A 16,056-nucleotide genomic window follows, 5' to 3' on the forward strand; every position below is an offset into this window, starting at 1 on the left:
CATGCAGGGTGACATCTGGCTGTCACACTGCCCTGAACTGGGAGAATGGGATGTGAGGAACCCATGCGGTTATTGTGACTCTCCCATACATTGCTCATTTTTCTGTGGAGCTCTCTACTGAGCCCCCCATGCCAGCAGCCTGTTGATCATCCAGTGCCCATGACGATGCACTTATAATTTCAATGTCTGTAGTAGCTGGAATGACTGAGAGAGTGATTTCTTATTAACAGCCGAAAAAAAAAGGTTCAGGGATGGAACATACATTCAGGTTGGAAGATGCTGAGATTGTGGACGTGTGGATTTCAAGGTGCTGGCAGGGCATCCAGGTGGAGATTTTTAGCAGTCATTTGGAAATACATGAGAGATTGCTGCTCTTGGTTACAGAAATGAAAGCTCAAGAGCTTTTCTGAAAAGTTTAAGCTGTGGTTTGACAGGAATCATACTGTTTCTAAGAGGGAAAACACTCAGCATCTTTCGCCTGTGGAGGATAGACCACAGGGAGGAAGGGAAAAAGAGAATCAAGCAGGAGCGGTCATGGCGTTTGGAGAACGCTTCTCTGGCCAGTAAAAGGCCAGGCAGAGCCAGGCATGGTTTTTGTGGCAGATCCTTTATTAGCAGTTCTTCACAACATGACTTCTTCTCCTCTGCCTGATGAAATCTCTTCCCCCTCTCTCTATTCTATGCCTTATCCTGTTTTTCTAGCCTGGAGCCTCCTGTGGGAGAAGGCAGCATGGAAGACAATGGTCTGGGTATAGAATTTTCACTCTGCCGCATTAGGAAGGCAGACAGCAAGGAAGAGGTTAGCAGGAAAAGTCTTGAGGCTCTGGCTGCCCTTTTTTGATTTGTGCATTAATGCTGCGGAGTTGACAGCCTGCCTGAGAGAGGCTGAAGAGATGTGTGTTCTGCATGTCTGAAATTTATTCCTTTCACTCTGGAAGATGGGACACCACATAACGGCCATGAAGAAGTAATTTTGATCCTGCAACGATCTTGGCACCAGTTCCAGAAAGACATATGGACATAATCTTTGGGACATTTGTAGAACCTTCCCTTGAGGACTGTCTTTGCAGGCTTGGGTTCACTTCAAGACCTATGGCACTCACTTTAGCTTGAGTCTGTTTCTACTTAAGAGATTAAAAGCTAAATTGTATTCCATTGAAAGGACTAAAAATATTAATGTAAGAGCAAGTCATCATTATGACACATATCAATTTCTCACCTCTGAGGCGGTGCACAGAAGCAAGGCCCTGGATAATAACCCAGCCATGATTAGGAAAAAAGGTCTGGTGGATCTCAGCACATGCTGTGAAAATATGAGTTTTCACCATGCTGGGAGCCAGCATCTTTGGCTATAAACTTACAGAGAGGTAACAACAAAAAAGTCTTCCTAGGAATGAAAATGTGCTTAAATGTTATTCTGTAACAAGCTATTCTGAATCTAGGACCCTACATATCAGGTATATTTAAGGTATATTTACTTATATATTATATTAATATATTTATTTCTCATTGAAACAGATTTCAATCTATATACATTTTTATTTTAAAATAGATGAGATAGCACAATAAATCCAGCTAAGTTTCCCCTAAGTTTCTGTGTGTGTTTAGGAAGTAACCACTTACTCAATTTAAACTTCACTTATGGCCTTCATTTAATACTAGTCCTTTTTTTCCTTGATAAGTCTAATGTGGTGATAGAAAAAACTCAGAAAATATCAAAGCTTAGCTCTATGGAAAATCACTGTGCCTGCCCCAAAAGTCACCCCTTAAAACTAACTCCCAGAAGAATGCCAGTTAAGAGGTCTGTCGGGAGCCAATTTTTATTCATTTACTGGTGTTTTGTGAATCCCCTTTGAGAAAATTCTTCAGAGTTGTACTACTGGGAAAAGGAGAAAGAGACAAACTGTAGAGACAGACATTCCCTGGAGTATGAGGTCTTCTTTGCTCCATGGTTTTCCCTCAAGGAAACACTCAGAATCACCTTGCTAAAAAAATTGATTTGGCCGATGGCAAGCTTTAAAGGACAGGTTTTTTATTTTTATTTTATTGTCTCAGTGGTCACTACACTATCAAGATCTAACGAAATGACTGTTCTATGAAACTTGGTTGAGAAAAATGAGTGACCACAAACTCTCCTGTATTCCTTCTCATCATGGTTATACATGAAGTCAGTCTTATAGAATCTGATGATAGATCCAGAGAATTACAGATCTTAAAAAGTCCCGTCACCTGGTCCAGCCTCCCGATGCTCAAGGTTAGTGCATAGCACATTGCAGGGATGCTGGGACACCAGCTGGCTATCAGGACCTTAGATGATGTTTGGGAATGCACAAACAAAATTCCCCCACCCACATTGGAGAAAGAATGGAGGGCTATGTGTTCAACATGTCTATAGCTTTCTTTTTGTGACTGGGAACAAGACGGCCAATGGGTCCTTAGTTTTATCCAAGTAGGACAAACTTGTTTTCTTAGTTCTGGTCCAAACAAATAAACCAGGAAAGGGCTCTGATTGATCTTACTTGAGTCAGATATTTCCTTCCTTCAGGACCCAAGAAACCATGGCTGTGTGTTTGTGTAGGTGTTCTTGTGTGTATGTACACAACAACCCTGGCTTGATGGGTATGTAACTTGTACAGTGGTATAGGCACCTCTGCTTAGAAAGATCTCATGCTTGGCTTAATGTTTTGCTATTGCCACCTAGAAACCCTCAGTAATATTTAGACAGTGGATTCTGAATTTTAATTTTGCACTGGACCCCATCAATTGTGTATCCAACTGTAGCATGGAGTCCTAGCTCAACTTGGAGATCCTGAACAAGGTCACACGGATGGTATGTGTGCGGAAGAGGAAATAATTCCTAGGATCAGTGGGTAGATGGTGGCCCGGACAGCTAGCATAGTTCCAAGAACTGAAAGGACATGAAACATGAAAGACATGGTCCTTGCCCTCAAAAATCTCAGTCTAGTAAGACAGATTCTCTTTTTGAAAAGTTGTTTCTGCAATATCCACATAGCCAAATGAATATATTTATCTTGGGTGCTAATGGGAACATCTAACTGCTGTAGGAAAGTGGAGGCGTCTCAAGAAATTAAAATAGAACTACCATATGATCCAGTAATTCCACTTCTGGGTACATATCCAAAGGAAACAAAATTGCTATCTTGAAAAGATATCTGTACTATGTCTTTTGCAGCACACAATAGCCAATGTATAGAAACAACCTAAGTGTGTGTTGTGTGTGTGTACATACACACACACAACACACACACACAGAGATTTTATATATGAATAATACTAGATGGAATATTATTAGTTTTTAAAAAGAAGAAAACCCTGTCATTTGTGACAATATGGGTGAAACTGAAGGGCACTATGCTAAGTGAAATAAGCCAGATAGAGAAAGACAAATACTGCATGGTATCACTTATATGTGGAATCTTAAAAAAAAAAAAAAGGTTGAACTCAGAAACTAAGAGTAAAGAGGTGGTTGTCAAGGTCACTGGGGGTGGAGGAAATAGAAGAAGTAGGAAAAAGGTACAAACTTTCAGCTATAAGATGAATGAAGTCTGAAGCTCTAATGCATAGCCTGGAAACTCTAGTTGACAACACTGTACTGTGTAATTAAAATCTGCTAAGAGTGTAGAACTTAAATGTCCTCACCCCTCCAAAAGAAAAGGTAAATGTGTGAGATGATACATATGTTAATGAACTCAGTTACGAGAATTCCTTCACAATGCATCTGTATACCAAGTCATCGTTTGTGTGTGTGTGTATGTGTCTGCTCAGTCACTCAGTCGTATCCGACTCTCTGTGACCGTGTGGACTGTAGCCCACCATGCTTTTCTGTCCATGGAATTTTCCAGGCAAGAATACAGGGGTGGGTTGTCACTTCCTACTCCAAGGGATCTTTCCGGCCAAGGGATCAAACTGTCATCTTTGCATTGGCAGGCGGATTCTTTACCACTGAGCCACCTGGGAATCATCACATTGTACCTTTTAAATATCTTATAATTTTACTTGTCAATTATACCTCAATAAAGCTAAAAAAAAATGTAAGTAAAGAAAATATATGGAGAATGTCATCTTTGCCTTCAACATCACTAAGAATAATTTTTATAAAACTGTAAGCTAGTCTGTGACGACAGATGGAAGTAAGAGTCTCTTGTACAACAGGTGAAACCATTCTAGCAACCATCACTATTATAGTCTGTTAAAAATATTTTCTCTACCAAATATATATGCACCCTACTGTTCATAGCAGGGATATTATATTTATAGTAGCAGAGACATGGAAGCAACCTAAATGTCCATTAACAAATGAATAGATAAAGAAGATGTGGTAGGTGTATTTATATACAGTGAAATACTACTTAGCCATAAAAAAGAGTGAAATAGTATCATTTGCAGCTAGACATAGACCTAAAGATCATCATGCTAAGTGAATTAAGTCAAAGACAAATATCATATGATATAATTCATATGTGGAATGATATATGATACAAATGTAGAAAAATGATACAAATCAAATCAAAATACTTATTTACAAGACAGAAACAGTCTCACAGACATAGATAACAAACTTACTCAATGTATGACAAAAACCACTATAATACTGTAAAGTAATTAGCCTCCAACTAATAAAAATAAATGAAAAAAAAAAAAAAAAACACCTTATAGTTACCAAAGGGGATGGGGCATGGAGGGGGGATAAATTAGGAGTTTGGGATTAGCAGGATTAGCAGATATACACTACTGTATAGATAAATAACAAGGACTTAGTGTATAGCACAAGGAACTATATTCAATATTTTGTAGTAAACTATAATGGAAAACAATCTGAAAAAAATCCTTTATACAAAGATCCATGAAGAATAGGACAAAGTAAGGCCTGGAATGGTGCCTGTTGCCTAGAAAGGCTATAGATGAATGAAGTGAGAGTCACTCAGCTAGGTCTGGCTTTTTGCGATCCTATGGGCTACACAGTCCATGGAACTCTCTAGGCTGGAGTGGGTAGCTATTCCCTCCTCAAGGGGATCTTCCAAACCCAGGGACCGAACCCAGGCCTTCCGCATTGCAGGTGGATTCTTTACTGTCTGAGCTACAAGGGAAGCCAAAGAATACTGGAGTGGGTAGCCTATCCCTTCTTCAGCGGACCTTCCTGACCCAGGAATCTTTCTGACCCAGTTCTGCATTGCAGGTGGATTCTTTACCAGCTGAGCTACCAGGGAACTTAGGTGGATATAAATAGGAGAGGGTAGTAGAATTGAAGAATAAAAGGAAGGAATGAAGGAAGGAGGGAGGTGATTTGGCCATGCTGTGGTTTTCAAGGTAGACAGGTTGTCCAGGAAGATGATGGGTGGAAACCATAAAAATAAAACGCGAGCCATACCTAGAGCAATAAATTGTGTGAAATGTTAATTGGGTTTTACTCTCAGAACTCTTCCTTTCATTATTCTGTTTAACACCAAACATTAAAAATTTAATCAGAAAATTCCATCTGGCCAACAATTTTCATTTGTGAAATTCCTTTTGCTTCTGAAAATTACGAGCAATCCTCTAAGTGAATTGAGAATTCTAAGAGAGCCCCAAACAGCCCTGAACAAAGACTCTGGAGTGTCATTTCCTTTTATATTGTAACATCGTTGAGTCACTTGCAATCTATAAATAAACTTGTATTTTACAGGAATGCCTCTACAAAAAGCAGCAGCATGCTGGAATTCAATACACAAGGCTATTTTTAAAAGTGTTTTGATTTTTAAAAATTAATTATAGGCCCTAGATAACACAGGAGTTAGAACTTGGCTTACTACAAGTTTTACGTTGCTTAACAAGCCTTTAAAACAATTCTTCTACATCTGTGCTTTATTTTAAGAGAACATCAATGTTACTTGAAGATTTCATTGATTATGCTTGTCCTCTTCTACAGCAGGAAAATTGGGATCACTGATATTCTGAAATCAGTAAGCAATGCTGTTTACCTTTAAATACACACACACACACACACACACATAAATATAAATAAATATATATAAATATACATATATAATTGGTGCTCCTGTTTTTAGATCTCTTTGGTTTCCCAAGGTGTAAAATAAGGAGCTGTCTGATAACCAAAATGAATCTTTGATACAAAAGTTGTTCCCTTAAAAAAATACAAGAGAAAAATAAGCAAGGAAAATTTTGATGCAATGTTCATTATGTCAGCAAGGCATGTTCAATTGTAAACTTTTAAAGAAATAGCATTATTAAATAATGAAAACTTTTGGCCTAAATATATTCCTCTAATTGAACTCGTTAATCGATTCCATATCAGAGGATAACAGAGAAGAGGTCTTGACATAGAGGTTACTTTGATGAAACCAAATGCCTGGGAACCATTATAGTCTTCATCTTACATCAAAAGGCACAGACAGGGCTTCCCTAGGGGTCCAGTGGTTAAGAATCCACCTGCCAATGTAGGAGACGTGGGTTCAATCCCTGGTCTGTGAAGATCCCACACACCAAGAAATGACGAAGCTGCTGCGCCACGACTACTAAAGCCCACGCCCTAAGGCCCGTGCTCTGCAAAAATAGAAACCACCGCAGTGAGAAGCCCCCCTCACCACAACTAGAGAAAGCCCACGCATGGCAACAGCACAGTCAAAAGCTAACAGATACATCCTTTTTTAAAAAGACACAGGTAGCATAATATAGAAGTTGTAGAATTTGAAAATTTTAGACCTCAGAAAGTAAATGCTAACTGCTCTTTCAAGAAAATGGGCTTAGAAGTACAGGGAGAAAGGTGAGTATTTCTGCCTCTGTCTTGATTAACAAAGATTAAATGTCTAGGTCTTATCTGTGTTTTTCCCTAGATAAACAACCCGAGGGTGGTTTTCTCCTAGGAAGCCCTTTGAAGAGAAGCAGACATCAGCCAAAGTAACCAGAGGCAGGACAGGACCTCAGATACGTGACTCATGTAATAGAAGCTGATTGATTTTCCTTAATTTGGCCTGTCTTGCCACATTACACTTCAGACAGAGTGAAGCTTGGAGATTACAACCTCCAAGCTCGTTGTTTCTTGACAATGGAAAATAAATAGCAGCATTTTTTTGTTTTTGAAAGAAGAGAGAATAAATACAACGTTTGATTCAATGGTGCCATAGAAATCCAACCAAAAATACATACTCAATTTGATTTTTCAACTCCGTGGACAACTATTAACTGACACAGTAAGAAGCACAGTTGATGTGATCTGTTACACAACAGAACCAATGCAAAGGGATATTATCACTTTGAAATAAGTGGCACCTTAGATCTCTCTTGGGCAAAGAGAACAGAAGGGTGTGAGGCTAAGGCTAGATGGAATTTCTAGAAAGAGATAATAAACAATGTAAGCCAATAGCAAAATACTCTTGGTCTTCCTTTGGGGAAGTGAGCTAGTATTCCAGGAAACAGAATTGCTGTGAGAGAGGCGGTCCTATAGCTGCTCATGTCCCCCTGTCATAGATCCCCAGAGAAAAGGCCCGGGCACCTAAAAGGGTCGCTGCTCTTGAGAACTAAGCGAGATGAATTATTTTCTTTTCTACACTCATGCTTCTTCATTTTGACATCTTCTCTGGACACAAAACTCAAGAGAGATGGTGCAATGTCAAACCAACCCTCACAAATGGTGAGAACACGTCACGAGATTGCATGTTTCACTGTGGCAAGTAGAAGGGAATGCATTTAGTTAATAAATCTATATAAAATTTTAAAAGTCACGGGCTCTGAATCATGGCAAAATATCTCCCAGAGACACTTTGCCAATGTACTATGGCGGCCCAAATAAAGACGAAAGCCTTAGAGAATATTGGGCTAGACGGGCCCTTGTTATTTGCAAGTGTGGCATTTTATATAATCTTACTTTTCCATGGCTTTTGAAAAATAGTTTCCAGTCCTTTTCTTAACATCTTTTCTTTCCATTATTACTATGGGCGAAAGGGGGTGAAAACACCTTTTAGCAGGAAAGCTGGTCTAAGTGTAGAATCAACATCAACATGAAATCATTGTTGAGTCAAGTTATCGAATCTTATTCGTGAATTAGAATTTAGAGTCGGACTCCAATGAGGCATGAATAATGTCTGTGCTGGTCTTTCCTTCTCTAATTAGTATTCATGAATTGCTGGGCATTTTTTGCTGTGTCTCTCTTTGCATTTATCTCAGTCATTGTATCATTTGATTGCTGATGTGTTTGAATTGAGCCGCTTGATTTTAATTGAATCTGGCACCTCTTCATGGAGTACTAAATTTCCTTTCAACGGCCATACGTTGAACTGCAGGGATCCCTGAAGGCTCTGCCACCAAGAAGGCTTCAGCCTTTGCTGCTTCATGCAGCCCATCTACTCTTGGTTCAAGGGATACAGAGATTCCAGCTCAGGTACACCGATTAGCTGGCAGGATGGGCAAGATAAACCTGTTCTCTTCTGTACCACCCTGTGGACTCTGATATATCTTCCCTTCCTATCAAGTAGGGCTTCACCCACTGAGGGAAAAGTGTCATCAGAGCTTGTGCATCTTGGTGGCATAGCTCTGTTCCATCATAATTGTACTCCTCGTAATCTTTGGACTTAAAATTGAGAGACCCATCTCTCATCCAAAAACATCATCTGTTTGAAACCTAAAAGCTTTTGGTCATTATATGTACATGATCCTGAAATAAGATACCGCTTAGAAGTGTGCGTGTGTGGTGTACAAACTCTGTAACTTTAAAGACCAAATACCCAATTTCAAAACACAACAGACAGAGCTTCTTCGTGCATAGCGGGAATCTGAGCACAAAGCTTCCAGGCATGCTGAGTTTCACATGTTCTACTGCCCATTACTAGCAACTAAGGAGTATCTTCTTTCAAGCAAGCTGTGTCAGGGGCATGTTGAAAGGGGGAGTTTCTTTCTTACATATAATTCCTGAGTGCTTCTAAGATTAGTCAGACTTCTAGAAAAGCAAAAGCCTGCGAAAACAGCACACCATCCCTTGAGACCATCTAGAAGAAGGCAGGGCGTGGAGAGATGACAGTTCATGGAACAGGCATGGCTCATGGCGGCGATGCATTGGCCCCGTCTTCCCCAGACAATACTTCATCTCTACTAAGACACTGGACAGGATGTTCTATTTCCCTGCTTTGGAAGGAAGAAAAAGTTATAGGTTTCTTTGCTCAAAGCAATCTTCCAGAAAAAGCAATTGTTCCCTCCACATCAGTATTTTACCAGAATCAAGACTTAAGGGTAAAAATAAAAGGAAATGAATCCTGTTCTCCCGATTCCCCAGCATGCATGTGTTCTCAGCACTTTTCTCCCCCTAATGACACTCAATTGGGACCCGTAAGGTGGTTTTTCTAAAAAGAAATTTTGTTTTCAAAATGCTTTAAAAAAAAAAAACCCCAAAACTGGCCTTCCTCTAGTGCCCACACACTTCCAACCTGAAAATGATGTGTCAGTTTTTGTCATCTGTACATCATCTGAAGTGGACCTTTTATTCCTTAGAAAATTTATCCTGACCTTCCTTCCTCCCTACATGATGTAACACTCAAGACAGTAGGCTGGGTGTTATAACTGTAGAACAGATAGAAACTAACAGTTGCATAGAGGAACTAAATGCACAACCGTGTTTAAAAACACTCAGATAGCCATCCACGCCCAGTCCGTTAGGCTGCAAGGGGCATTTTGCTTTTTAGTCTGCTAGATGTCTTTAGAGTGCTGCCTTTGTTTCCACAACAGTCATTGGTCAAATAAAAGGTGAGTTGACACAATTTTCAGATTCGGAATTATATTCAAGTCAATTTTGAGATAGACTGCCATGATACATTACTCAAACGAATCCTTTTAATTTTACTTGAAATTTCAATGTCTCCATTAAAATTGTTTACTTTGTTTTAAAAAAATGCGAACAGAGCCATTTGTGTCATCCCTTCACATTGTATCCATGTTGCTGAAGAAGTTATAAATCCTAGAATATTGTGTTTCTATACATCATTTCCCCCATCTCAATCCAGTGAAAGAATGAGAAGGAAAGTATAATTAAATACCACTTAGATTTGAGGGAGAAATTATTTTTGTTTGGAAATCAATGTGTTTTCTACAGATACCTGGGGATTCTGAGTCAAGCACAGAGGTAAGCCAGTGTGTTCCAACTCTGATGTTCAAAGACTCTCTCAAGAATACTAAACACAACCAAGCATGTTATTTTAGATATATTTCCTAACCATTGCCATTTATAAGTAACAACTTGAAATTCTGTCCTGGCTTACATATCTTTTCAAGAACCTGTTCTAAATTTATTTGTACTGTGTCAATTATGTGAATAAAATAAGAACTGAGAGACTCTCCCAAAGAAAAGGTTTTTGCTAGGAACCCTGTCCTAGGAACCTTCTGTGCTTCTTGAAAATGAAAACCTCCATATCTTCCAGATGACAGCCACCTTTTCGGTGAAACCAAAATAGCTCTCTCAGCTCGAGAGCTGTCAGTAAGAGTTCCAACAGATATCAGACTTGGCATGCAGGGGGAACACAAGAGAAATAGTCCCATAGGAGGAAGTCTGGTGGGAGCCCCTGGCTAGGCAGGAGGTAAATCAGTGGGCTCCTAGGCACCAGACCAGGCACAGGGGCGCCAGTGGGCATTGCTGGTGACGACAACCTTCAGGGAGAAGGGAGCCATCACCTCCTGCGGGATACCGAAAGGGCTGCATCATACGCATCAAGCTGGAAGGTCTCCATTTGTTGATGCGATCAAATATGTGCCTAGGATTTTCTCTCCCTCTAGTGGTGGGGCTTGTCCTTGGAAGAAAAGCTATGACCAACCTAGACAGCATATTAAAAAGCAGAGACATTAGCCAAAAATGTCCATCTAGTCAAAGTTATGGTTTTTCCAGGGGTCATGTATGCATGAGTTGAACTATAAAGAAAGCTGAGCACCGAAGCATTGATGCTTTTGAACTGTGGTGTTGGAGAAGACTCTTTGAGAGTCACTTGGACTGTAAGGAGATCCAACCAGTCTATCCTAAAGGAAATCAGTCCTGAACATTCATTGGAAGGACTGATGCTGAAGTTGAAACTCCAATACTATGGCCACCTGATGCAAAGAACTGACTCATTGGAAAAGACCCTGGTGCTGGGAAAGATTGAAGGTGGGAGGAAAAGGGGACAACAGAGGATGAGATGGTTGGATGGCATCACTAACTCAATGGACATGAGCTTGGGTGGACTCCAGGAGTTGGTGATGGACAGGGAGGACTGGTGTGCTGCAGTCCAGGGGGTCACAAAGAGTCGGACATGACTAAGCAGCTAAACTGACTGAATGGTGGGGCGGTATATGCTATTACTGCACAATAGCGAATGGCGAAGTGAAATTCGCTCAGTCTTGTCCAACTCTTTGTGACCCCATGGACTATACAGTCCATGGAATTCTCTAGGCCAGAATACTGGAGTGGATAGCCTTTCCCTTCTCCAGGGGATCTTCCCAACCCAGGGATCGAACCCAGGTCTCCCACATTGCAGGCAGATTCTTTACCAGCTGAGCCACAAGGGAAGCCCATTACTGCACAATATTACCTCATAAACAAAGATGAGTTTCCATTAGAGCACATTTTGTCCATGAAATAAGGATTTTCATAGGTGTGCTGCCCTCTTACAGAGGTTTCCAAACACCCTCAAACCCTTCACCCTAGGGAGTGATTAGGCTCCTAAGCAGGCTGATTACCAGTGGGAAGGTAGCAATGGTCTCCCTCTCCTTCTGGCTAAAGGATGCCCATTCTCACTTCTGAGCTACAGGATGCTCCCTCTCCTCTGCAGTCCTATCAAAGGTGGAGCCATGATGTGAGCAGAGACAACTCCCTTGACCCTGGGGCTGGGCCAGGTAAACCTGAGGGCTGAGTAAGAAACAGAAGGCAAGCTTACCCAGAGCAGAGGGGGGAAACTCAGAGGAGATGTACTAGTAAAGGCTCTAAAGAGTGATCTGAACCTGATAGAGCAATAAGTGACTAGAGATAAATTCCGGGACCAGTCTCCACTTCTACTTTACAGTCTCTGTCATTTCTCTCATTTTCGGTCATATTTCAGCACAGCAACTCGGATCAGTGATAGTGGATGAAAAAATAAAAAGGATAGAAAAATTAAACAATTTTAATGAAAATAATTAAAGCTGCCTACCTGGTTGGATTAAATTGCATACTATTATAACTGTACAATAGTACTAATGGAAATAGCCCATAGGTTACAGATGTCTAATCAACAGGTTGGGCCTCCCAGGTGATGCAGTGGTAAGGAATTCTCCTGCCAACGTGAGAGACTCAGGTTTAATCCCTGGGTGGGGAAGATTCCCTGGAGTAGGAAATGGCAACTTGCTCCACTATTCTTGCCTAGAAAATTCCAGGGACAGATGAGTCTGGTGGGTTATAGTCTATGGGGTCGAAAAGAGTCAGACACTACTGAGCTCACACACGGTAGTGTGTGTGACACAATCACACACACACAATCAACAGGTTATTGATCAATAACTGCACATCTATCCATGTGACATATATGAAGTATGCAGCTTTTCCCCCTGTTCAATATCCAGTTAGGCATCAATGATGCTTACTTGACTTCTCCTATGTCTCCAAGGCAACCAAAGTCATATTTTCTGACAAACCTGTTTGTTTTCTAATTCCCTTATCTCAATGAGTAACTTCATCGGCCATCCAGTTGTATAAACCAGAAATTCAGAAGTTACTTGACCCTCCCCTAGGCTTCAACCATTATATTTAATCCATCACCAAGTCCTCCAATCTTACCTTCCTAATCTACCTCATAGAGGTCAATTTCTCTCTGCCTCCACCACCACACTATTTCATCTCCTTCCCACACAACTACTACTCTGAAAGGAATGTACTCCATTGTTTTGTCAATGTATTCCTCACATAGCACTCCTTCAATCAATAAGCATTTCTGAGAGGCCTACTTTGTACTTTGGTAATACTGTGTTGAATAAGGTAGACCAATTTCCCATTCTCAAGATGGAAGATAAACATCAGATAGTCACAAGCACTATGTGGAGTATTAATATGCTGCTGCTGCTAAGTCACTTCAGTCGTGTCCGACTCTGTGCGACCCCAGAGACGGCAGCCCACCAGGCTCCCCATCCCTGGGATTCTCCAGGCAAGAACACTGGAGTGGGTTGCCATTTCCTTCTCCAATGCATGAAAGTGAAAAGTGAAAGTGAAGTCGCTCAGTCATGTCCGACTCTTAGCAACCCCATGGACTGCAGCCCACCAGTCTCCTCTGTCCTGGAAAATCCAGGCAAGAGTACTGGAGTGGGGTGCCATTGCCTTCTCCGGGATTAATATAGGGTGATCTAATAGACAGTGGTGGAATAGCTAGTCCAAATCGTATGTTCAAATACAAGAAAGCAGTGGGCATTTCAAGATGGGGATGCATTTTGAAAAAGGAAACAAAAAAAAAAGAAGTCCACTGGGATGATGCTATCTGCTATCAAGGTTTCCACTGTATGTAAGGAAAGTGTTTTCAAACACTGGCCAAGATCAAAAAGAAAAATTTTAAATGTTCTTGAGGTTTCAATCTAGGTCTGTCTATCTCCCAAGAAGCTGTGCTTTAAGATAGTCCTTGTGGTCTATGTGAAAGCATCCTATTTTTGTTAACTTCTCTGTATATGTAGTCTACCAAGAATATAAGTTCCGTGAACATAGTGGCTGTATCTGCCGTGATCACTGCTGAATCCCCAGTGTCTAAGAACCATGCCGAGCATATTTGCATGCAAATAAGTATTTCTTGCATTTATGCATACATTGATGTCTGAAGTGGAAAAAGCAGCAGAAAAAAGAACTGGGTTGGGGGGGTTCAGAAAGTCTTTACGGAGATGTCAAGGTTATTTACTTCAGCCCGACAGGTTAACTGGTGTATAAAATCCCAGCCACGTTTCTCACCTTTCGATCTCTGCCACCTCCCGCTCTCTCTCACACGTGCTCACAGCTACAAACCTCTCCAACTCCCCGCTAGGAGGAGTCACACCTTCCGACCCAGAAACCCTCCCACTCTCCCGTCTATTTCTCCTTCCCGCCCCCTCCCCGCCCGGTTCCGGAAGCTTTCCGGTCGCAGTCCTCTCTGGGAAGAGTAGTCTTCCGGTCCGTGTCTAGCGCGGTGTATCTAATTTCTTAGAACTACGTTTCCCAGAGAGCCTTGCGGCAGAGGGAGGCTGTGTCACCTGATCAGGACTCAGGAGAGACAATGGCGGCGCCCACGTTGCGCTGGTTCTGTCCTGGAAGGCGTTTTGCTTTCGCCCGGGTTGGCTGCGGTTCTTGCCACAGAAGAGGGCCTCCGACTGGGTCCACGTCCAACGGGAAAAGGGGGCAGAGCTCAGTGGCTCAGCAGCCCCACATCACAGCCCAGAAGCCAAGAAAAGGGTATACTATTTCATACCAGTATTTCCCACTTAAGTTGAGGTAGAACTGCGGGACTTGGGAGATGATACCCACTACAGCCCAGCCTTAACTCTGGACGTTTTGGTGGGCGGGAAGGTGTTGGGCTGTATGTTGCAGCCCTGAAACCTAAATAAAGACAGGAAACGGGCTGTCTTATCAGCCCCTACCCCACACGTAAACCAGTGTCTTCAGATAGCCTTATTTGGGTAATTTGCAAGTGTAAAATAGTAAGTGTTTTCGTGACTGTTTCACAGGCAGAAGAGTGGTTCAGTCACCTTAACTAGTAGTCAGCCCAGTATCAGTAGAAGTGGGATCTTATTTAGCTGACATGTATTTAACACAACTACGGGCCAGCAGTGTTTTAATGGTAAAAAGGAACCTTTACCTACAAGTTCTGGATGGGTGGCTTAGAGTTAGAGAAAACCACCTATCTGTGGAGGCCTTTCTTGTTGAACGTGTGTGTGTAGACCTAGGAGGATACAGCCAGTATAAGAGATCTCCCCTCTGGTTGTGTAGAGACTGTTGCTTATTTTGCTCAGTATTCTCTGAACAGCTGTTTAAATTTCACTATGTAAGACCTAAATGATTTCTTTTTAAGTGAAGAAACATAAGGCATGTGTCTAATATTCATTTTTTCGTTTGAGATAGTTAGGTTGCTGTTATTTTTGCTTTTCTGTTGTAACAGAGGGGGAAATGTCCAGAAGCACTGGTTCTGTTGTTTTCATTAAATTAGGTTGTTTCACTGAAAAGTGAGTGAAAAATAGTTTTTCTCTATGTCATGAAACTGCAAAAAAATATTCAATAAGGTTTTAGTGAATGCAGATTTCTGATGACTTCTTAGTTTAATTCCTCTCAATTATTATTTGTGATTGCAAACTTTAAAAATAAGGAATTCACCAGTACTGTAAATACAGAACTTCATGTGTTGAAATGATTGAAACAAAACCAAATGCACGTAAATAAAAATTTTGATAATACAAAAAATTGCTTGAGGGAAGAGCAGGATAGGAACAGACAGAATATGGAGAGAGTATATGTTCACCAGGCCATCTACAGATTGCCCAGGATACATGGATTTGATAACAACCCATGGAATAAGCACAGTTAGATGAACTTAGGGAGACCTGTGTATGGAATGTTCCTACAGACCCAACAGAGTAGGAGTGACCAGATAAGAGATTATTGTAGCATTTAAACTGCACTATTGCAACTTCTTGGATTTGGTAGCAATTAAGTTTAAAACATGCAAAGGAACCTGAGTATTCCAGAATTTAAAGTGATTTGGGGAACCAGGGGGCGGGGAAAAGCCACTTGTGATGATTTAATGTTTTCTTTTGTGCAGAATTCCAAAGATTATCATTTAGTAGTAATCCATTTTATCTGTATTATTATGGTTACTTTACTTGCAAACCATTGTTAGAAAATGAATTCAAAACGTGACTGAGAATTTCCCTTCCTTTTAAAATAATGAGATATACAACTATTTATTTATCATTATTTCTCTAGTAGTAAAATCCTGATGTTTCTGTTAATTCTAAAAATGTTCACAAAATCAGCTTTCTTCATGTACTGAGTGATTAACTGACAGAGGACAGTTAATTTAGAAAATGGTGCTTCTCATTAAAGTCAGC

General features: G+C 40.9%; 1 protein-coding gene across 1 annotated transcript in view; it reads left to right on the forward strand.

Annotated features, from left to right (window-relative positions):
• Positions 1-14,191: 14,191 nt before the first annotated feature.
• Positions 14,192-16,056, forward strand: part of GATB (glutamyl-tRNA amidotransferase subunit B) — a 97,150-nt gene continuing 95,285 nt past the window's right edge. Inside the window, exon 1 of the mRNA XM_020903358.2 lies at positions 14,192-14,407. Within this exon, the coding sequence (XP_020759017.2) occupies positions 14,232-14,407 (176 nt within the window). The 5' untranslated portion in view covers positions 14,192-14,231. The remainder of the gene's footprint in view (positions 14,408-16,056) is intronic.

The sequence above is a fragment of the Odocoileus virginianus genome, chromosome 12 (assembly GCF_023699985.2).
Source record: "Odocoileus virginianus isolate 20LAN1187 ecotype Illinois chromosome 12, Ovbor_1.2, whole genome shotgun sequence".
In the NCBI taxonomy this organism is placed as follows: domain Eukaryota; kingdom Metazoa; phylum Chordata; class Mammalia; order Artiodactyla; family Cervidae; genus Odocoileus; species Odocoileus virginianus.